Source organism: Thunnus albacares, chromosome 5 (genome assembly GCF_914725855.1).
Source record: "Thunnus albacares chromosome 5, fThuAlb1.1, whole genome shotgun sequence".
Taxonomy (NCBI): Eukaryota; Metazoa; Chordata; class Actinopteri; order Scombriformes; family Scombridae; genus Thunnus; species Thunnus albacares.
In genome coordinates, this window is record NC_058110.1 from 25506511 (window position 1) to 25530450 (window position 23940).

At 38.1% G+C, this 23940-nt stretch overlaps 3 protein-coding genes across 5 annotated transcripts; all 3 read left to right on the plus strand.

The window, feature by feature from the left end:
• The first annotated feature begins 463 nt into the window (after positions 1-463).
• On the plus strand, positions 464-14687 carry LOC122982882 (forkhead box protein P1-B-like). Of its 3 annotated transcripts, XM_044352487.1 has the most exons (16): positions 464-568; positions 2988-3128; positions 7045-7182; positions 7273-7362; positions 8361-8481; positions 8714-8819; positions 8949-9056; positions 9895-9982; positions 10396-10473; positions 10587-10782; positions 11182-11258; positions 11406-11507; positions 11676-11803; positions 13259-13313; positions 13530-13696; positions 13841-14687. In XM_044352487.1, exons 2-16 carry the CDS (start codon positions 3003-3005, stop codon positions 14001-14003), a joined length of 1743 nt encoding a protein of 580 aa, XP_044208422.1. In that variant the 5' UTR covers positions 464-568; positions 2988-3002; the 3' UTR covers positions 14004-14687. The 3 variants fall into 3 exon arrangements, with proteins under 3 accessions (XP_044208422.1, XP_044208421.1, XP_044208423.1); XM_044352486.1 differs by having other exon boundaries at positions 7045-7362; XM_044352488.1 differs by lacking the exons at positions 464-568; positions 2988-3128 and adding an exon at positions 4415-4558 and having other exon boundaries at positions 7045-7362.
• A 103-nt stretch (positions 14688-14790) lies between these two features.
• Positions 14791-16966, plus strand: LOC122982942 (myoD family inhibitor domain-containing protein 2-like). The gene is made up of 4 exons (XM_044352588.1): positions 14791-15293; positions 15523-15601; positions 16015-16254; positions 16462-16966. The coding sequence occupies exons 2-4, from the start codon at positions 15523-15525 to the stop codon at positions 16722-16724; spliced, it is 582 nt and encodes a 193-aa protein (XP_044208523.1). The 5' UTR covers positions 14791-15293; the 3' UTR covers positions 16725-16966.
• A 68-nt stretch (positions 16967-17034) lies between these two features.
• LOC122982330 (2-epi-5-epi-valiolone synthase-like) lies at positions 17035-22467 on the plus strand. The gene is made up of 5 exons (XM_044351532.1): positions 17035-17368; positions 19199-19829; positions 21054-21293; positions 21481-21733; positions 21871-22467. The coding sequence occupies exons 1-5, from the start codon at positions 17241-17243 to the stop codon at positions 21957-21959; spliced, it is 1341 nt and encodes a 446-aa protein (XP_044207467.1). The 5' UTR covers positions 17035-17240; the 3' UTR covers positions 21960-22467.
• Positions 22468-23940: the final 1473 nt, after the last annotated feature.

The window sequence follows — 23940 nt, forward strand, 5'->3', positions numbered from 1 at the left end:
TTTTTAAAATTGTTTTATTAACAATACTACAAGAGACCTACAAAAACACAGACATCATATTTTCAAGCGAAAACAAACAAAAAATCCTAAATACATAAATAAATAAATACAAAAAGGGGAAATTGCATATCATAAATGTGTTTTTTTTTCTTCAAAAAAAGATACAATAAATAAATAAGATGCTACTGCAGAGACTTTATGTGAGGCTTGGATTCGAAGACCTTTTTAAAAATTTTGATTTATTTATGTGAAATTTGCCTCACTGTATAACTAAATTTGTCTCTTTTTAGAGGGAGGAATTACACTCAAAGTAAGCAACGATGTGTATATTTCTTATACTGAATATTAGTTACATTTTTATCATTATTGCCTTTTTCGTATTTGCGTCACAATTCGAGATGATCTGAAACAGTCCCGCGTGTGAGCATGACGTCACCATTGTTTACTTTTACATAAGCCACGCCCTCTGTTAGCAACTTGTGGCTAGCTCGCTACCAAGGAAGGCACTCCGAGGTTTATTCTTCAGACACCACCCCGAGTCAAAGCTTGTCCACCTGTACATAATTCGGTGAGTAAACGTCAGCTCTACCGCGCGCTAAAAATCCACTTAATGAATTATAAATATAATGTCAGGTTCATTGTGATATAAAACGATAGAAGAGAGAGAGAGAAACGTTTCTTGTAAGCTAGCGTTAGGACTGGCTGCTAGCTTTTGTTGGACTGTTAACGCTATCCGCCAGTTTGGTTTGAAAACAGTTTTCCGGTCTAGCTAACATATATTATTAAAGACAGAAGATAGACAACACTAGGTTATTTTCACAGTTAACATACTAAACTTTTAAACCTCCCGTTTCCTCCGTTAATATGCTTAGCTAAAAGGTTCAAGTCAGGAACGCAAACCTCAGACTGCAATGGCTGGTGTTAACGGATATCGATTCCATTCATATTGGGTTAAGCTAACTGAAATCGCATAAGGTTACATATACATCTATATAGCTAATATCATAGCTTATAAGCACAACTAACATTATATCAGATCACGTTCATTCAGAATTGAATGTGTCTCGTTCCCGGTGTCGATCGCAGGGTAAAATGGTTGGGTGTGCACTGTGCTCTGGAAGTCAGCTAACTTAGGCGTAACGTTACATTATTTAAGCAGAGACTACAATACTATCATCAAATCTCATGTACACGGGCCGATCAACCCATAGGTTTTTGAATGAGTGCAACGCAGCCACTGCAGACTGAAACGTAGACCAAAAAAAAGGTTGAGTGCACCTCAAACTAAAATTTCGGCTTACGCTGTGCAACAGCTTAGATCCAAACCACGGAGAAAGTTGAAGGTAATACAAAGTAACACTAGGCTAACATGACCGTGTATTCTGATAAACTGTGGAGAATCTTGTGGATTTATCTGTATCATTCCTATCCTGTAGTTTTGTTATTTACATTTAAGCAGCACTGATGTAAGAGTATATATTCATTTCTTTTTATTCAAGGGGTATTTTCTCAAAGCTTCTCTATTTTTACATGAGTTAACTATAGATGTGAGATGATACTTTTTAACAGCTCGTGTGTGAAACCAGATGTTAAAAAAAAGTATTTATATTATTGAAGTCTACTTTAAGGGAGGAGGTGTCTGTTGTTTGCTCTTTTTTGAGAAAAGGCCTCTTTGCGGTGTTTTTTTTCTTTGAAGAGTGATGGAAAGTTGCTCCTGTGGTGAGAACATTTTAAATACAGTAAAAAAAAGTCATCATGGGATTATTACACAGCCTGTCCCCATCGCAGCTTTATAACTAGGCTATCTAATTATCATAATACTAAAGTATCCCTGATAATATCTGTGTTTTACCATAATGCATAATGGAACTGATGTGAAATGGCCCCAGTGGTGAGCTTGGCTCTCACAACCAAAATCACTCCCACCCCCAACATCTTCAGAAATGACAAGGAAACGCTGTTCTTTGTCTAGAGAACTAATCCTGATCCTGAAAGCAAAAGTAAACAGAGGGAAAACCTCACCAGCAACTGCCTTTTATGATTAGATCAGTTTTAGTTTTCAGTTGCAGGAGATACCTCAGTTTTAAACATCTTAGTTCTAACTTGACTATGACGCATGACTGCACCTCAGCAGTCATCTATTAGTCATTTTAAAGGCAGGAAACACTGTGTTTTTTTTTCTTCTTTATTTGACTTAACTGTTTCAATCACAATTTTTATCTGAGTATATGTAGTCTAATCAGATCATCTGTCAGATGTTGCCCAAATGTTGATGTTGGCTCTCGGTGGTGATTGATTGATGAACAGATGGATTTCAGTATGTGACTTTGATCATTGGAAAAACCTTGAAATTAATAACATTATCCTTGAGGCAGTTTGGTCTGTTTCATTTGAGGCTTTCTGTGTAGTTTTCCATCTGCTCACTTTATTTTTTGCCTACTTTATTTACCTTTGTTTATGCTGTTTAGCTTTTGACTCAAACACTCCCAAGCTGTATACATAAAAGCCTACTTGTGCATTGTACTACCTGCCACAGCCGTTTATCGCACCACCTGGTTAATGGTAAATTGTTCCAGAAAGAAGATATGTTTGCACATAAACACGGACCCAGGGCCCCTGTGTTTACAGTAGTCATGGCAGCACTTGGTTATTCAACAAATAGACCTAGCATGTTCCTCTCTCACTTGGAGAAGAGAATGTTTGTCTTGGTGGGTAGAACTATAACAGTGCAGTTATTAACTTCTTTTTTTAACATCCAAAACAAGTTGCGTCTCTTTCACATGGTGAATGACTAAATAATTGGGGCCATTTCAGAGACCATTGTATACAACTGTAAAACTTTTGCTTGGACAATGGACTTCTGATTACCATCTGTGGTACCAGCTTTATCAAAATCACCCAGAAAGTGGCATTCTGTTTTCTGTATTTCATCATATCGTTCTGCTTTTTATCCAGTTGTTTTCAATTACACTAATTTCCTTTCTCAGGTCAGTGAAGTCCAGATGCATGAGTCTGGGTCAGAACCAACAAGCCACACCATTCCAGCTATTCAGACAGAGAACGGGAATAATACTGAAAATGAGAGTCGACTGAGGAGCAGCCAGACTCCTCCTCCAGAGGCACCCAGGGTCAGTCATTCCCAGCTGCATCTGTTCAGCACATCAGCATTTGTTTTTTTTATTTTACAAGCATCATTCTTACACATCTATAAAATGCTGTGCCTGTAAGACTGAAATGATTAGTAAATTCATTGATTAATCGTTTGACAGAAAATTTATTTGCTGCTATTTTGATTGTTTATTGATCATTTGAGTAAGTTTTTCTGGTTCTGGTTTCTCAAATGTAAAGATCAGCTGCTATTTTTTTTCATACATACAAAAATATTTTGAGTATTTTTTTCATCTTGGACTGTTAGTCGGACAAAAAAAGTGATTTGAAAATGTCAACTTGGGCTCTGGGGAATTGTGATGGTAATTATTACAAACACGATGATTAATCAAGAACACAATCGGCACATTAATCAAAAATGAAAATAATTGTTTTTTTTTCAGCCCTGTAAAAATGTATTTGTTTTGTTAGTTCTACTGTTCTCAGCGTAGTAGGATCCATTAAATGATTGTACCACATTGCTGAAATCACTCATGTGCAACAACATATTTCACAACGTTTGCTCAAACAGTCAAGATTCGAACAAGTCTGTTGAAACTGAAAACAAGGAACGCATAGTCTTGATTTCTGGCTATTTTTGATTTAAAACATGGACACAAGCGAGCCACAATCCACCAATATTTAAGACGAGTGTGTGGGTGGAAGTGGGTGAAAACAGACAAGAATGAACAGAATGATTAATGTTGCATAGATCTATGGAAAACATGTTCATTTATTTTTTTGTGTGTGCAATCAGTTACTGTAAGTTTTAATACCACAGAACCAATTTGCTCAGCCCTAGTGACATCACAGTAGGGAAACAAATGACATTGTGTTCAGAAATGCTTAAATGTTTTTTTTGCTGTTGAGTGCAGTTCTGTTGCTTTGTTTCAACACTGTACAGCCGCATGAGGGAATGTGTAAATGTTTATTCTTAATGTAGCAAATACATTTTGCAGCTCCTTGTTCTTCAGTAAAATATGAATCACAATGAGTTGTGCTACATTTGAATTACTGTACGTCATCATATACTGCTTTTTTGTTGTTGTTGTTGTCAGTCAGGACAGTGGACACAGGGCAGTCAGTTATTACTAAATGAGATTTTGGGTTAGTGTTTTGTTTTTTACATATAAAGGTACCTCTCTCATTCTCTGTCTTCTTCAAACTGCTGTTTTTCTATTTATGCTGAAGGGGAGCTCAGTGATGGGGGAGGTTGTGCTGAGGTTTGAAAGGGGAGGGAGAGCAAAACTCCTGCTGGGCGGAGAGATCAGTGTTATATTGTGAGTTTTGTTTATGCTCACATCATGTAGGTTGGCGAGTCTCTGTTTGATTTTTAAGGCTGAATGTTACCGCTGAGCAGCATTTTTGTTTTTTCAGTTTCTAGAACAGACTTCTAAATGGAGATCATCAGGTTTGTCCGACTCTTTTAATTCTTTTTCATTTCAGATCATTACAGGAGGCTATTCTCAATTAGATTTTAATGTTTTGCTTAATTGTGTCTGTCAATGAAAGTAATGTCACATTTCTGTGGTTTTGTAATTTAATGTTCTTTTAGATCTCATCATGTTGAATCTTCATGTGAGTTTATCACCAAGTATGTGTGTGTTTTTATAAATGCCACTCTTTTCACAGGCTGCACCCATTAGTACATATGAGTAAATATTCATTCTCACAAGGGAAGGCAGATTGTTTGTTTTTCAGCAAGTTTTCAGCTTTTCTATGTGCTGTCACTCATCTCAGAGTTCACAAGACCAGTCTTGCGGGAACAGATCAATGTTTACACTCTGTTGCTCACTGGTATGACTTTCAACAATAACAACAACAGAAGATGTTTGGACTTGCTGGCTACCATGGCAACAGGGATTAGGCAAAGGCTGTTGTTGTGTTGATGGTGTCCACAGAAAAATAGAGGGGGCCAACTGGCTCTGTTTGTGGGACAGACCTGTTTTCATTGCTTTGGTGGCCACCTCTGCAGCATTGAATTTCATAAGAAAGGACAAACTAGGAGGCAGTCGTCTGTTATTGTTAACCCAAAGCCTGTGTGAAATTCACTGTCAGTTTGTTTACCCGATTCAAAACAGACTCTGCCTTGGAGAGAAATGTTTGTTTGTGGTTCAGACCGTAATTAAAATATGAATCTTAAGTTCTGTTTTTGTAAACAGACTCTGTATGCTTTTTTATTCATTATTTATATCTCTGTGCAATTTTGATTACTGTGTTTATGTTTACTGTAAACATCCCTTGAGCTGTGAGGCTTGACAGTGAGGGGGAGGGGTGTGGTAATTGCTGCAAGCCTAGCAGAGGATGTTGTTGTTTTTCTGGTACTGGTTGTTGTTGTCGTTTTGGTGGAGTTCTAATTCCCTCGAGCCATCTGTTGTTGTTGTTGTTGTTGTTGTTGTTGTTTTTTGTTTGGTTTATTTTTAGCTGAAAATGGCTGTAGAGCCAAGGTCAGCTTACTAGACTGACCTGTGAACTGGGAATAATAATTACGCAGTAGTATGAGTAACTATACATTTTTATTTTCAATTGAAACAGAAGCATAGGAGTACAGTCACAGGGAAAAACCAGGAAGGAGGTAAAAAGGCAGGGAGTCCATTAACTTAATATAACCTGACTATTGCAAAATATGTTGCTCAGTAAACAGATCTCTCCATACAATAAACAAAGATCTGAATTTATTGTATTACTGTTTTTGTACTTTATATAGCCTATTTAATTTGCTTTTGTCGTTCATTTTTATTTTTGTGACTGTGCACTTAAAGTAAACTCACCTACCATATTGTTTAGCTGAAGCTGGAATATATTAAGTGTATTAATAATATTTATGGTGCTGCATCTGCCAGAATCTTCTAGGTCACAGTGTTTGGACCATTGACTGTATATAAAGATGGACGTTATGATAGCTCCCTTAAAGTGAAGCCAAAACATCTTGAACGCCCCCTGGTGGCTGGTTGCGGTATAGGTCATAAGACCATGTTAGCGATGTTTAGTTTGGCTCAGGTCCCACGAGCCAAACTAAACAATCAAAGTATACATCGAATAGATTTTTCCCCAAAGATGGTTTCTGTCATTTATAGGTAGTTCTTATCATGCTGATGTTTGTCCAAGTACTAATTTTTTTTTCTGAAAAGTTTGCTTTTAACTAGTCTACTGCGCAGACTCTGGCTCCAAATCACACAAGCAAAATGGCAACTCCCTTGAATGAGATATCTTGGCTTGACTTTTGCATAGCGGTAGTCTGTATTAATATACAGCCAATGATTTGTCGTGTTGCAAAGATGAGAACAGACTCTGAAGTGAGCTCAAACCTTTTCCTGTGTGTTCACAAATAACCTACTGTTCAGCTGTGGAAACTTATTTAGACTTGTCTATTTCAGTTTCACTTCACAGTCTGACTTTGGATTTTAATTATTTTGGATATGAGGGTGCATCACTGCAAGTAATATTTCTTTTTATCCTGCCACACTGCAGTCACAGTGAAACTTTTCCTGTCTGAAGATTTTGTCTTGCGAATGAACTCTAGTTAAAGCTCTGTTAGAAACTCGGTTGACAAATACACATGACCAAGAAATCATTTGTCTCCAGCAGAAGTCTAGCTGTCTCTGGTAATCCCTTACCCTGATTAAAGAGATATGGTACCTGTTTATATGTAAACGCACTGATTGTGCGCACAAGAATGCAGTCCATATATACAGTAGATTGGAAGGAATTAGCATGAACACATACACATAACCAGAACAGTCTACATATATGTCGGTTTTTTGTTTTTTTTTTAAGTCGCTGCCGTGCTTGTGTCTGTTTTAAAAATTTCCCCTCTAAAGTCTTGGACTTGGCTTTCGCAGTGTTATCTTTTTTCGAGGTATGGATTTTAACTGATATGATGTTTGGATGATGCAGGTTACAGTGTCATTGTCCATGATGACCCCACCAGCAGAGGCCCCACAACAGCTGCAGCAGACACCACAGCAGCAGATTCTCAGTCCCCAGCAGCTCCAAGCCCTGCTCCAGCAGCAGAAAGCACTCATGTTACACCAGGTAATGTATGTTAAGAGGACTTATGTGTTGTTTGTTGCCTATGTTGAACGCAATTTTTGTTTAACTCAAATTTCATCGACGTGTCCGCAGCAACAAATTCAAGAGGTCTTCAAGAATCAGCAAGAGCAGCTAAATATGCAGCTGCTACAACAGAAGAATGCTGGGATTGTTAGCCAAGAGGTAATCTTTATTTATTACAGCAATATTTTGATAATTTCACTAATATTTAATCATTGTAACAATATGTATTATGCAACAAGGATAATCATTTCCAATATTAAGGACAAGTCTGATTCAGTTCAGTAGTAATAAGGGTTAAATGACAGAAGACTTCACACCAAAATCATAATTATAATTATTATAATCAGTTACTCATACTGCTTAGACTGGAATATCACTTTTAAAATGCCAGTTCTCTGTGAAGAGGAGGATTGAAAACTTCTAGGCTTTTCATGGTGTGTAATTCATACAAAAACTGCATTTTTAGGGTGAAGCTATAACAGCTTTAACAAATCTGGTTTACATAGGAGATGTTTTTTATCTGTTGTATGTGCTTATTTGTAATGATTTCCTGTCCCAGCGTGTTCTAAAATCCGTCATCCACTCGCAGCCTTAACATGAAATTCATAACGCAAGTAGGCACTTGGCTGAGTGCACATGGCAGGAAATTCAGAAAATATTTTGTTGTGTACCAAATGTGCTCTGCGTAGTTTTGATGACAACAGAAGTGGGCATTTCTTCTGTTAGGTCTGTTGTTTACAAGCAAAATACAGGGGAAAAAAAACTGGAAGTGTTGCTGCACACAATGTTTGATAACAGAGAATATTATCATAAAAATAAATGGTATCAGACTTGTGTCACAGCTCAAATAGATGTGTTTTTTTTCCTTCTTTAAATGTCTTAACATTTGCTGATTTCTCAGTTTTTGTAAGCTAAAATGATTGACAGCGCTTGACTTCATGGTTGTATGTTTGGTGAGGCTGAGGTGTGTGTGTGTGTGTACATTTTCAAGCTTACAAAATATTTTACTCCTCTATCTCATCATAGCATAAATTCCTCATAGATAAAGATTTCTTTCATGAATCAAACTGTTGACACAACCCAGATAACAACTGTATTTGGTATGACAAACAGGAAAGGCAGTCACTGATCAAGGTTGTGTTATCTTTCTGCCACAGCTGACATCTCAGCAGATTGCCATCCAGCAGCAGCTCCTTCAGGTGCAGCAGCAACATCTGCTCAACCTGCAGAGGCAAGGCCTGCTGTCTGTCCTTCCCACCAGCCCCATCACAGCCCCAGGTATGTTGTGCTGTACTTCTTACTGTATGTTTTGTGTAGGGAATGCAACATGTAGAGGAAATACTTTCAGGTACAACGCTTGATGTTCATCGGTGTTTGACAAGGTTTCCAGTTTTAAGTAAACACTGATGCAAGAGTCAATTGTAATTATATGCTTCCTCATGCGAAAGGAATGACATTCCACTGTACTAGAACACAACAACTTATTTTTGGTGTATATGTGCACTTTCAGGTTGTGAGAATGGTAGCATTCTGTCCGCTGGTGGGGACACCAGAGAGTCTTCCAGTCAACAATCTGCTACAAATGGTCTTCACACTCTCATGAAGAGGAAAGAAAGGTACTTCACACATTTACACTCTCCTGTCCAGACTTATGTCGTTATATATCCTGTTCCATCCTCCGGTTGTGCAGTCATGCTCTAGTTAGAGTTGTATCATTAACGGTGGATTACTTGTACTTGTTGCAGTGCGCCGCTGGATGAAAACACACAGAATAGCCATCCTCTGTATGGAAACGGCATGTGTAAATGGCCTGGCTGTGAGACTGTCTTTGGAGACTTTCAGGCATTCCTCAAGTGAGTGGTGAAACCTTGCATACCTCTAAAGCTGGCGTGTGTTTTCTTCACATCAATCAGAGTGTGCTGTGGCACAGATATAGAATGTGTATATAATAAAGACATGTTTGTATTTTCTGTATTTTGCATTATGTAGAAAATATTTGTACATTTCATTTCATTCTCATCGATTTAAAATGAATTAAACCTGCAGAAGCTCTTCTCATAACATATTTTACAGATGTTTTTTTTGTTTATTGTCTTTCTCTTTTTGATATTATTCAGGATTATTTAATTTTGTATATATTTTTGACTGTTATGCACCACAACAACAAGGCAAATTCCTTTTATGTGCAAACCTATGTAGCAATAAACCTGGTTTCTGACAACAACAACAAATAAGAACAGTACTCTTGTAATGAGAGCTTACTTTCAGTATCAGTACAGGAGTTTGCTGTATAGCTACATAGGGAAGTCAATTATATCACTGTATAAAATATTACTTCCCCTTCTTTTATCATGTATTTCTTATGTTTTATTGTTGAGTCCATTTTAGTACACCTCTCAACAAATGTTCAACATGCAAACTGCGACTTGCAACACGAGATCATTTCCTGTCTCACTAATTTTAACATGTTTACAACACCAAACTTGCAAGCTGTGCATGTGCACATGAGAGAACTGTGGGAAATTGATCTGCAATTTGCGAGTGATAGTCATTTGTGAAACACGGCTCTTGCACCATTTGCGATCTGCGTGTAAGCGATGCTCGCACATGGCTTCTGTGAAACAGGCCTCTGCACAGCACATACCAGGTGTTCCTAAAGCATGTCATGATTTTGAATTTCTTTGTTTGCAGACATTTGAACAGTGAACATATACTTGATGACAAGAGCACAGCACAGTGTCGTGTGCAGATGCAAGTGGTTCAGCAGCTGGAACTCCAGGTACGCATTCATATTATTTTCTTTTAATCAGGCTTTTTTTTTTTTATTTTCTTATTTTTTTTAATCAAACAACAAAACAGACAACACACCATTGATTAATCAACAGCAGTGTGTGCTGTCACAAAGAGAAATTGCTTGAGTGGGGTGAGGTATCCTGTCTTCTTTTCTATCTGAAAACCCTTTGAAAGAGAAAAGCTTTCAAAGAGTTTTCAGATAGAAAACAAAAGATGAAAGCCTATTAAATGTCTGCAGTGGTGTTGTGTTTTCACACCAGGCCTGGAAACAGAAGTGATGTCTTTTTAGATAATTACACATCTCAGGATGCCAGGAAAGACGTCATCCCCACACTGAATGTCACTTAACTCAAGCCGTGAATTCACCAACTCTGAATTTCTATTTTGGTTCTAACACAGCTGAAGAAGGACAAGGAGCGACTGCAAGCTATGATGGCTCATCTGAAGTCCTCTGAACCCAAACCCGCAGCACAGCCTGTAAGTACCTGCCATGACTGTTTCCTTCAATTAAAATAAATATTGCTTTGCTTGTAGTTACACTGACGTATTTCTGACTTAACTCCTTTGTTTTTTTTGTTGTTTTTTTTCAGGTGAATCTAGCGTCTAATGTATCCTTCTCCCAGGCAACATTGCCCAAAGGCCCTCCTCCTATGAGCCTGTCTCAGAGTGCCACGGCACCATCCACACCCCTGACGCCGCTGTCTGAATCCCCTTCAGTCCTCACTCCCAATAGCATGTTCACTGGATCCCCTGTACGGAGGCGGTATAGCCGGTCTGTGAGCCAAGGTAACAGTGAAATCATGAATTAGAACTTTAATTAATAGAGAACTGTTCAGGCTGAAACATGCTTCTGCTAAGATACACTTAAACATAATTTCATAGTGACACAGTTTGTGTTTACATTAGCTCATAGCAGCTCACGTAGGTGCCAACATGCAGACCTCCAAACTATGTGTCAAACAAACACACTTGTTTGAGCAGGAAAGCATAAAAGGTATCAAGAGCCCAACCCGAAACAATTAAAAAAAACATTTGAAAGGCACACAAGCAGTATATTTTGTTCTTATTTAAATTTTTTTAAATATTATTTCTTTTTTTTATAGTTTTTATAGTAACATGTTTCTTCCTTATATTTTGTACATTATTGTGCGCGTATAAAAATTGCTGGTTAATGTCTTTCCGCAGATATAATTGATAATAAGGAGTTCTACTTGAGCACAGAAGTCAGACCTCCATTTACATACGCTTCTCTCATAAGACAGGTAAAGTGTACTTCATTTATTTTACACAGCTACAAAAGAACTGTTGACAATATGAATGTACATTTTTGCATGACTTTAGCTTTCCAAAGTCACAATTAAGTGGATCCACATCTATAATTGTTCTTCTCATTTCTTCATCTATTTCAGGCGATATTTGAGTCACCTCGCAATCAGCTGACATTAAATGAAATCTACAACTGGTTCACAAGAAACTTTGCGTATTTCAGGCGCAATGCAGCGACTTGGAAGGTATTGACTCCGTTATGCATGAAATGTCATCGGCTATTAATATATGAAATAGGAAAAAGTCTACAGAAATAATTGCTTGTGTTTACATTTCAGTTCAACAAGGTAAATACTAATTTAATACTTGAGATGTGTTCAGCTCCTAATTTATTCTATTATTTAATCTTCCAGAATGCTGTCAGACATAATCTCAGCCTCCATAAATGCTTTGTACGTTTGGAAAACGTGAAGGGAGCTGTGTGGACGGTAGATGAGATTGAGTTCCACAGAAGAAGGCCCCAAAAGACTGCTGGTAATGGGTAGGTGTTCTTTGGACATAAAGCCTGTGTGTTTTCAGATATTACTGGAAGTCAGATGCTTCACATCAAAGTACTTGACTTTGTAGCTGCACCTCATAAAGTGCACACAATATCTATACTGTAAACAAGTCTTTTGAGTTTCAAAGGCTATAAGTGTGCTACAAACAAAATCCAATTTGGCCAGTTTGCACAAGCAAATGGAAGGCTTTGCTAACAACGTGAAGTGCCTCGTTTGTTGCAGTTTGCACTGGCCTGCAAGCTGGACTTCCACATTTTTTTCCACTGTCAGCAAAATGGTCAAAAATGTCTTGTTTCCGGTGTAATGTCCCGAAACAATGACTCAAATTTGCTGGCCGGCTGTGGCTCAGGAGGTAGAACGGGTCGTCCTCTAATCAGAGGGTTGGTGGTTTGATCCCTGACTCCTCTTGTTTGAATGTCGAGGTGTCCTTGGGCAAGACACTGAACCCCAAATTGCTCCCGATGGTTACACCAGCACCCTGCGTGGTGGATTGCCACCATCGGTGTGTGAGTGTGTGTGAATGTGGTGAGTGAGCAGCAGAAACATTGTAAAGCACTTTAGATAAAAGGGCTATTTAAGCAGCCATTTACCATTTTAGCATCAAATTTGTGTAGATTGTACAATACAAACCTGGAATCAAAGTGTGTACATTTTTACAGTTTGAGTTAGTTTCTACGCATGTCAAGCTCTCTGCTCCATTACTGCACATACTATATGCACGTTAGCTCCATGAGTTGGTCAAAACGCTGTCTCCAGCTGACTTTTTTTTTCTTGTTTTAAAACAAGAATCCAGTAAAAGGGATCTTATGTTTTTCCCTTGGTCGCTGCATACATCATATCGTGCTAAAAGGCTGAAATTCACCATCTTGACAAGTTGATGATCCATGTAGAAGGCATATTTGTAGTCATAGAAAAAAAAAAGTAAGATCAGACTGTTAATCAATTCTAATGTAACCCTTATTGATTTATATTATATTGTTCATATCTTTAAAGAGTATGTTTCACTGTTAACATTACAAGTGCCAGTGAATTTGGCTGAGGTTGCTCAAGCATTAGTAGAACAAGCTAACATCTGTAGCTTCTGTCAGAGCAGCTGGTCTCACTTTAGTCCTCACACTTTTGCTCTTGTGTTTTTGGTTTTTGAAAGGCTAAAAAAAAAAAAAACACCCTCCAAACTCTTTAGAAACAGAATATAACACTTACTACAGCCCCATGCCCACCGCTTGACGAGGCTCGACAGGCCTGCTGTGCCCAGTCACGGTTGCACAGCTATGATTGAACAATTACTGTTCGGGTAAGGGATTTAGCAAATGGCCAACTGCAAGTGCACCAAATTCTGTTCTTGGTATAAAGTCAGCACCAAACACTTATCTCAGGTCCTACAGATGTTGATACAAGATAAAATATAACCTGCTATTTTCTCTCTGCACTAACAGATCTCTGCTGAAGAACTCTCAGAACCGCCAGAGCTTTGCCGGGTCTGCTCCCCAGGTAACAGAAATCTACTATTTCAAGCTCTGAATAGTGTATTATGAGTAATATGAGTCTGTTGCAGCGGACAGACAAAGATGAAAGGTGACAGTAATGTGTCACACTGTATCGTGCCCCAATACTAAATATTGCAGTAGTCTGAAAATGGCAACCACTCAGTCTACTATGTGTCGCAGTATCATACACGTGACAGCTGTGAATGTTGCTTTTTTTCAGAGCGGTGGTGTGGACTGCAACAACTCCTTCTACAACCCAGCCACTATGGGAAGCATCCCGTTACACTCCCTGCCTCACGTTCTTCAGGAGCAGATGAACGGAGCCCTTGCCAACGGATCCGGATACCAAAGTGACAGCAGCGCGACTCAGTCCCCTCCACAAGCTTTGTAAGTGTCAGCTCCAGAGACCGAAACGGGCCCCGCTACATTCCCCGACCTCTAGTGTATTTGACTCAGCTGTGATTTAATGTAATTATGTGATCACAAGTCCTAATTACAAGTTTGTTTTTTTTTGCATGTTTATCAAACCAGCATCAAAGAGGAGCAGGAGGATGAGGAGATATGTGAAAATTATCCCTATGAATCTCCGGAGAGCACAGATGAGCACGGCCACAGCCCAGAGATGAACCACGATGAAGACAACGGCAGCCCGGAGAGGCCTAACCTTCATCTGGATCGTGTGCCTTCTCTCTGACCGTGAGGTCCAAAGTTCTCCGATACGAGGCCACCTCACTCACAGCCTGTGTGACTTTGTATTCCAAAAGATTCCAAAAAACAACAGCTTCATCTGCGTAACCAAACACTCTCTTCTTGGGGATTTTTTTTTTTTTTTTTTAATTTATTTATCAGCATTTCTTATTTTTTTTGTTCTTAATCTAGCTTTTGATTCTTTCTGTACAGTAGAGTGAGATCACCAAAACACATATGTGATGAAACTGTTCATGATTTATCTTTATTTTATATCTGTATACAGAAGGACCATGATGAGCAGAGAAGCCAAAGCAAAGGGAACATTAATAGTTAGCACTTCACAATGAAAAGTTACCCCTTCTGTGTAGCTACTTTATGCTATGTTAGGGCCACACTACCTGATTTTATTTTAGTAGTCATAATATATCAAACTTTGTAGAGGAAGTTAAAATGTTGCTTTAAAAAAAATGAAAATGTTCACTGCCAACATGATCTGATATATTTGTATTGAAGGTATAATCAGTTGATCAAAAGAATGTGTGACTTCTTTATACTTGTTGGTCTTTTTCACCCCCGCCACAAACATTGCTGAATTTGCTCTAATTGAGCTTGTAAGAGTAGAAAAAATAGATTTACCATTATTGTAAACCAATGCATCTCTATGAATAAATTCCTCATGATAAATGTGTATACTGTATTTGTCTTTCATCTAGTTTAATGATTGCCTCAGCGGTAAGCTTTCATTGTTGTTTCACATGATGAAAATATAACAGGGTGCAGTTTTGATAACAGCCCCACTTCTCTCAGTCAACAGTAATGACTTCTTAATGGAAGGTAATGGAGGAAAGCAAATGGTCTGGGTGGCCAACTTTCCACTGCGGTATTGTGGTATGTCCATTTTAACATCATAAATCCGTGTGTGTGCTGTCAGTAGATGTGGAAACACAAGTGGTTTACAAAACCAGCGTGGTGTTAAAAGCGCCGGTTCAGGCAAGACGATAAATTGTGGTAAGATCGTTTTATTTTAGTCTCGTCTGTCGTCACTTGTTTAATATAAGTGTGTGATAAGTGGCTTTGCTTGACAGAGCTTTCATATTGATGCCATAATTGAATGAATCTTGCATGCATTATGCCTTCATAGATTTGTATCTGTGCTGATTGGCAAGTATCGATCGACGTGGAGTGTGCTCACAATGTGGGTGTGTGCGTGATGATTGGAGGTACTTGAGCTCAAACTCAAAGGGATTGTGGATGCAACGCTTTACTCTGTTGGATTATTTACCAGTACAGACAGGTAATATTTAAAGCAAATTATTGGGCAGCATTCATTTTGCAACCATATTAGTCTAATTTTAGAAGTAGAAGTATTTCCTGCATGATTATTATACTTAAAAAAACAGGATGTTGCAACAATTGTTTATTGCTGCCTGGGTTAGTCTTTGATTTAGAGGTTATTTAGGCTGTTATAAAGCTGTTTGCATTTTTCACTGCATGTTTATTCTCTCCTCTTTGTGCTGCATAAGATGACAACTCCCTCACAGTCTCCTGTGAATGATGTGGATTGTATCCAGCTTGAGAAAATAAGGGACCATGTCTCTGATGGTAGGTTTACTCAGTTTACTTTATGTCTGATATGGTTAAATACTGCTGGGATTAAGTTCACTGTATAAAAAGTGAGGTTAAAATGCTACAGTGATTTACCAGTGATACTGATGTGGTTCATGCCAAGAGTTAGTGGGAGAGTACATTTTCACACAGCACAGTATATATTTTCATCAGGCCTATTCAAAACAGGAAACTAGATCCAAATAAAAGCTTGCAAATCAATAATCCCTCCTCGCTAAAATTATATCGAGCAAACTTACTCCATGACGCACTTCAAGTCTCACCTCCCTGATATACTGCATGTTAATGGTGCACTGAATAATTAAAACTGAGGAAAGTCCCACATAGACTGGGCTGGGTGTTTATACTATCAGATATCTATGTATAATGCTTGTATCATTCTTTTAAAGGGAACACACCAGTAACAGGCTTTCCACCTAGAAAGACAATGGGCAAGTTGGTCAGTGAGGTACCCCGACTGAGCACCATCTCCGAGCAAGAACTAGACAAGCCGGATATTGATCCCAGCTCCTATGATCCCCTTGGTGGCAGTGAATGGGGTGGATCCACTTTCTCCATGTGTTCTGACAAGTTTAAGAACAGCAGCAGCCGTTTTTCCTCTGATGACTCATACCAGCCAGACACCGGAGGTATTGTTTAAGTGCTCTGAGCCATTGTTGATATTGTAATAACACTGATCAGCCCTGATACTGTAGTGTTAATCATTAACAAGGTTACGAAGTGGTGTAGTTGCTTTGTGGTCACACTGGATGTTACTTTCAGTGGGTATAATTTCACACTGAGCAATTTACTCCCAGTTTTGATCTTCTTTTGTTCTACCTTGTCACTTCCACCAGATGACTGTGCAGGACTTCTGCTCGCTTGTCTGCATTGTCGTTTCTATGAGTTAATGGTCCTGCTACCGGATACATGTGAGAGAGCTGTGAGCCGCTGTTTCCCCTCATTCAAATACATCACGGCTTCCAGTGAGATGGACCAGCAGGGAAAAGATGGCTTGAGCTCCAAGCTGGATGTGGACTGTAATTGCTGCAGTTCTTGTCGGGACATATCAGATCTTCTAGAGCTGGCCATGGAGGTATCAGAGATGTGCTATCGCTGAGAAGGCCCCTTTTTGTATTTAACCTTTGCCCTGCACACACGATGAGTTCACTTCAAACAAAATCACAAAGTCTTCCTCTATAGACAAATGCTTAAAATGCAGCATTACAATTGGATTTCATTGCTCTCTTGGGCTGCAAATTCAGTCACTGTATGTAAAACAAAAAATGTAATCTTTCTTTTTCTGTTTGAGTCATAAGGAAATGTGCATGGTTTAGAGGGTGTGTGCTTCAACAGGCAACTACTGCCACCTGTTGAAACAGTGTAGAGTTGGTTGTTATAATAAAAGAAGAACATAGCCCTCAGAGCGGTATGCGTCTATGTGTCAGCCTTCTTGTTCTTACAGCCACACTTACCACAGAGCAAAGTAATAAAACACCAACATGCAGAGAGGACAGGAACGCAGGGAGAGGATGGTAGTCATGGTCACGTCCGCTTCATTGATATCCTGTACATTTCTTGCGTTACTCCACAAGGCATGTCAGAGTAGGCTGAAGACATTTGGGAGACGGGGAACATGCCTTCAAATAACAACTGCAGCCTTTCACAACAAACTCAGTTAAATCTGGTCCAAGTGAAGGGAACATGGATCCGACAAACTGAACAGTGCCAGCTGGCAGAGGGAAAGTTATCCAATGCTAAAATGTGAGTAATGAATGGAGCTAGATATTATTATATTTCTATTAATATCTATACATTAATAGATATTATTCCAACAAGATTATTCTTGTAATTTATTGTAAGAGATCATTCCATAGTATGTACTATTTTGTCAGGTAACCTGCCAACATTAATGGATTTATATACTCAAAAGTAATATGAATTCATTTATTCTGGGTGTTACACAAATTAAATAACAGCCCACTGATGTGCAACACTCCTATAGTAATTACCTCTGCCTACAATATGTTTTTATTTATAATTTGTTCATGTTCATTGCTTGTAATGTACTATATGTTTACTGCACAGTATACTCCATGGTTACACTGTATGTTCATTGGTATGTTCAGTGGACTGTGGAGGTGAAATACCTTTCTATTTTAGGCTGAGGACACTCACGTGTGCAACATGTAGAGGAGTGGTGGAGGAAGTAGTCAGGAAGGATAGGTTCACAATTTTTCAAGTCTGTCCTAAAACAATAGTGTCCAAATGAACACTGACACGTGTTTTTCCTGTAATCATTCCTATTGTTCATAGTGACCATTAAGATATCCTCTAGTGATGCACTTTCATTGTAAATGATGGGGGAAAAATGCAAAGTCCTCCTTCCATGCAAAAATGTATTTAAAAGTTTAACTAAAGCTAATAGGAGGTTTCAGCTGTTTTTTAAAGTTGCTTTACTAGCCTAATTCCCTCAATTTTGTTACAATCCTTCCACTGCAGCTGAACAGAGAAACATTGTCCATCGAGACACAAAGAGGGAATTTTTTACTAAAAAGGTTGTAACTGTGGGAGATATCCACTTTATTTGACTAATTTAGACGAGTGAAGCCTCATATTATCTTCATTTTTAAATACATTTTTGCTCAAAACGTGGACTGTGGATTTTGTCTCTCATCACTTACATTGTAAGTGCATTTTGAGGGGATCTTCTAATGATCAGTATGAACAGGAAGAATCATTACAGCAAGCAAACCCTATTTCAGTGTTTATATGGGCACCTGACTGTTGTTTTTAAGACAGACTTGACAAAGTGTGAACCTACCCTTGAAGTAAAAGTAGCAATACCACGCTACAAAAGTACTGCACTGAAAATCTAACTAAGGTATTAGCAGCCAAATGTACTTAAAGAATCTTATTAGCCCAGTAAACAAGGAATTTGACTGCAGTTTCTAGTGGCTGTTAATACACTGTTAATTCATCTGAACTAATATAATTAAACATAAACATGTGACTATCATGTACAATCAAGTAGGTGAAAAAACAAATGGTCAACAACATATACAGATCAAACAATTTCTGTAAACTGTTAACAAGGATAAAAATAAATGTGCGCTGAATTAAATATTGAATAGGTAAAGGAATAAGTTACTTTATGTACATACAGTAGCTGGTTATGCGCCGTATATGCCTGTTATTATTATTGATGTATTAGCATATAAGCAAGACTTTAACATTTATATGGTCAAGATGGGGCTCATTTTCACTTCTTTATATTGGTGGTTGAATCTATAACAATGCATTAAGTTGATCATAAATGTTGTATTTAGTACAGTAAAACTGTTAAATAAATCTTGTGGAGTAAAAAGTATTTTTCCTGATATGTAGTGGGGTAGAAGTATAAAGTGGCATAAAATGGGAATATTTAAGTAAAGTACAATTACCTAAAAATGTCACTTAATTACAGTACTTGAGTAAATTACTATAAAAGTGTTTTTAACTTAACGCTGATAAAACTTTGACCTGAAGCTGTATCATAACCTATTTATTATTGTTTTTCTCCCTCTCTGTTGTTTTATTGTAAACGATCTCCAGCTATGAGAACAAGTCAGAACATGGAGTTTCCTGGACAGTCGTCAGCCCTATTGTATTCACCTACAGAGTCATTCAGTGCAAAAACATACTGGATCCCAGAAATGACACATTGCTCTGGGGTCATATAGGAGATGAAGACCTTAAAGGCACCATAAGTAACTCCAATCCTGTTAAGCGTTTTGTTGTCATCGATGACACTGTTAATCAGCTGTACGGCTCCCAAGTCACCCAGTACTTTGAGGCCAGAAAAGTTGTTTACAAAATTCTCCCGCTGCCCACCACTGAAGAGAACAAGTGTATGGAGTTAGTGACCAAGATCCTGGAGGAAGTTCATAAGTTTAGTATTGACAGGCGCTCTGAGCCAATCATAGCCATCGGTGGTGGGGTTTGTCTGGATGTGGTGGGTTTGGCAGCATCTCTCTATCGCCGGAGGACTCCATATATTCGGGTGCCGACCACTTTTCTTTCCTACATTGATGCCAGTGTCGGTGCAAAAACAGGGGTCAACTTTGCAGGTGGCAAAAACAAGCTGGGGAGTTACGTCCCACCAGTGGCCACGTTCTTAGATCGCTCATTCTTCCAAACTCTCCCACTGCGTCAGATCTCTAATGGGATGGCAGAGATGTTGAAGGTCCTTTTCGCTGCATGATCTTTGATGCAGAGAGTGATTTTTCTGATGGTCTTGCATGTGGTAGCCTGTGAAGGACCAAGTGTATACAATTCACCTTACTGCCCACCATTTTTGAAAGCATGTTTTTTGTTTAATTTCCTGATTTCTAGGCAGACATGCGGTAGGTTACTGTTTATACTGGTATGGTAGAAAAAATAATGTGCTGAGACTAGAATTATTTTATTGTGCAAGCAGGGACCAACTTTCTTGTTAGTGCATTTAGGCTCAAATATAATATACCTGACAGGCAAGCATTGACAAGCGACATTGTCAAGAAATGAAAAAACAAAAATAAACCCAAAAGAAATAGTAAAAAAAAAAATACTGTGTATTTTGTTCTTTCTTCTATTGAATATTCATTAGTTGTGAGAATAAGCTCCATAAGTGCACATAATATAATAATTTGTGCACACAAGCTATTATCTTGTTTGCACAAGATTAAAAGACATCTTTCAGGCCTTCAGGCACTCCTGGAGGTTGCAGTAAGCACTTGAAAGCACCGAGCAGCAAGACACAGTTAAAGCAGTCCCTTCTTGTAAATGTGTTAAAATAAATTTAAGCAATTAAATGAGATGAATAATTTCAAGTGTATTCAAGCTGATTTTCATATTGTACTGTTCAAAAAGTGCTGTGCAAAAAACAAACAAACAAAAAACCCCAAAACAAAACACTTGTTTGCTGAAAGCTAACTGAGCCGACTCCTCAAGTTACAACTTTCCAAAGATAGAGCTGTTAACTGTCTCACAACAACCTCAGTTTAGAAACACTCAAGTTTTTTTTGTAGTTTTTGTAGACCTTTCACTTCACTGAACATTACTGAATGGACTTAAACTCATACCAGATATCTCTCTTTTTCTAAACAGGCTGTTACATGTTGTATAATTATTCCTCTACAGCCGAAGCTTCTTTGAACCTCCATGCCAGTGCAAAACATGGCTTAAAGTTGTAACCCATCTTCTCTCAAAACCCCAATCCTCTCTTGGTTTCTACTAGCCCGGTCTATTAAGGCATGTTGTGATGCATGTACAAACGTTCTAATTTCTACTGCACACATTGCACCACAACTGTCCAAAGCATGCAGTAGTTTATAATTAGGACATTGTGCCAGTTTAAAATAGTCTGTAAATATTCCTATTCTGCCACTTATTTCCAATTAACCACTTGAATTCTCCCAATATAATTTAGATGGCCCTGATGAAGCATCGTGGCCTGTTTGAGTTGCTGGAGGCTGAGGGCAGGAAGCTGCTGCACACTAAGCTGCAGTCCTGCGAGAGCAGCAACAACCCAGAACAAGAGGACAGTGCTACAGCATCCACCCGCATTGCCATAGAAACCATGCTGGAAGAACTGGCTCCTAACTTGTGGGAGGATGATCTGGATAGGCTGGTGGATTTTGGTCACGTCATCAGTCCTGAATTAGAAATGGTCAGAAAGTAGCTCGACGGGTTTTCTGTTTTTGTGACGTAAGGTCATGGAAAATCATTGAATTGAACTGTGAAATAGCTTGTTAGTAGTTGCTTATTGCCCTGATTAGTGATACAAACTGTTAATATTTTATGAATTTTCTTCACACAAAAATGTATAACCATTTCCATCTTTTGTGGCTGCACAGAGAGTGTTGCCGGCGTTGCTTCACGGGGAGGCGGTCAACATTGACATGTCCCTCATGGTGTATGTGGCCCACCAGAGGGGGCTGTTGACAGCAGAAGAGAAAGGCCGCATTATACAGTGCATGCTAGGCCTGGAGCTGCCTGTGTGGCACCAGGACTGTTCTCTGGACCTGGTGCGGAAGTCCCTCAGTGAGCGTCTGAAGCACTCTGCAGGCTCTTTGAGGATGCCTCTTCCCACAGGACTGGGATGTGCAGGTATAATATCAAACTGTCTGTATTTAGCCTGTGGATGCTTCAAAATACAACAGTCTTTTACCTTTTATAGTTTAGTAAATACAGATAAATCACATTTTGTCTGTTATTGAAATTATTTTGTTATTGATTCTTTTTAGAAATCTTCCATGAAATGATTGAAGATAATATCCTTTGCCAAGCTTACCAGAAATGGACTGATGAGCTTTCTTCTTCTGGGAACAAATGAAAACCAATATATGTGCAACTACAACTTGAAATACTGTATCAATAAATGTATCAGATAACAATTTAGCATTAGCGGTTTTTGACTGCATCTAAAAACAACAAAACTTGAGGAAGAAAAACACAACATTCAAATAAAACTTTTTTAATATTTCTCACAACATAGTTAGGTACCAATGAGTTTGAGTTCACTAATCTGAAACCAGTGCATACAGTAACTATTGCTACATTCATCTCATATCAACTGTAACAATAAGAACAGTAGCAACATCAGCAGAGAATGTGTCTGTATGAACCACAGGAATGAGAATGAGCACGGAGGTCTACATTGAGCTAACATGGTTCTTCATTAGTGGTATTCCCATAATGTGCCATGATTAACAGCTGTACGATTCATTATGAGAAATCTGTCATGACGATGGCTTTAAAATTAAGTGCCACCACCACCACTTGTAATGCTGATGTCTATTCTAACCACCACTCACATTTTAGGGTTTTAGATTATTTATCTACTATGTTTAAAAAAAGCTGATGTGGGTTCAGTCAAAGGGCAACGTTACAGGCCTGTGTGTACTGTACTATTAAGGCTCAATACCTGGGATTGATATAACCATAAGGGCCCGTTTGCCCTTAACTAAAGCTTCACTTCACCTATATGACAAAATAAAAAAAATCTATCAATCTCCATTCACTAGCTTTTTCAGAGCTTTCAACTGCATCTCATGTTCTTCATCAGTGGTTGTAAAAAACGGGGAGATTTTGCAACCACATAAAACTGCGACCAGAATTCAATACTTAGGTCACGTGATGACCAGAGAGTGAACTCCATCTGCTGATGAAGACTGTGAGATGCAGTTGAAAGCTCCGGAAAATCTACTGTTCAGTAGATCTTGAGTTATTTTTTTTCTTTTGGGTCAAACTACTGTTTCCAAGAATGAACTATCACAATGTACTTCATCACCTGTTAGTACTTTACTTATTGCCTGATTGCCATCATGCTTTAGGTATTGCTTGTAACTACAGAGGGAAAATACCACTAACAAACCAAGCTCCTAAAACATTTATATCTTTATAAAAACCCACTGTATATTTAATTTTGGCAACACACTTTGGCAGTCATCATTTTGAATTGCATCCAGGCAAACATAAAAGCTACTGGTCTCAAAAGGTGGCTGAATATTCAGGACAACTTTGGGATCACTGCCTTCAGTGTAGAGTTTGACCTAATAAAGTAAAAACAAAATACACAACAGAAACATATGGAGGCTCAAAGTGTTCAATATTAAATAAATGAATAAGACATTGTGAAAGAAATAATAATAATATAATCATATGAATAAATAAAGATATAAAATTCAACCAATAAATTGTGAAAACTCATTTTTATGGAATATTACGTCATCATTCTTATTTTTATAGTAACAGTTATTGTTTTTATTTCAGCTAATTTTTTTCAAAAGTCTGATTTTACTTCATAACTGCACTTTTCTAAGTTATATTTTTTATTTAAAAATGTCACTTTTTCGTGACAGTAGTGTTGTAAACAATCTCCGCCTTCTCAGCCAATCACACGCCTCTAAGCGGGCTCAACAACTGCCAGCTAGCTAGCTAGGCTGTTATTAAACCTGTCAGGAGGATTGTGGTGATTGGCTGAGGGGTGAGGGGGTGTTGACAATTTTGAGATGAAACACTTATTGGGAAAAGCACCATTATGAAATAAAAACAGACTTTTTTTTTTAATAAAGGGAACTTTTAAATACATGTCTGTACTAAAATAAAAACAAAATAAATAAAACTGTTACTACTAATATTTAATAATATGATTGGACTTTTCATCATTTATAAAATGATTTCAGATTTTCTATTTATTAATAGATTTTACTCTTTTTATTCATATTGTCTGTGTCATAATGCCTTATTTGTTTATTTATTTTGTTTCTGAACACTTTGGGGTTCCATAAAAACAAACTCTTTCATGTGGTTCT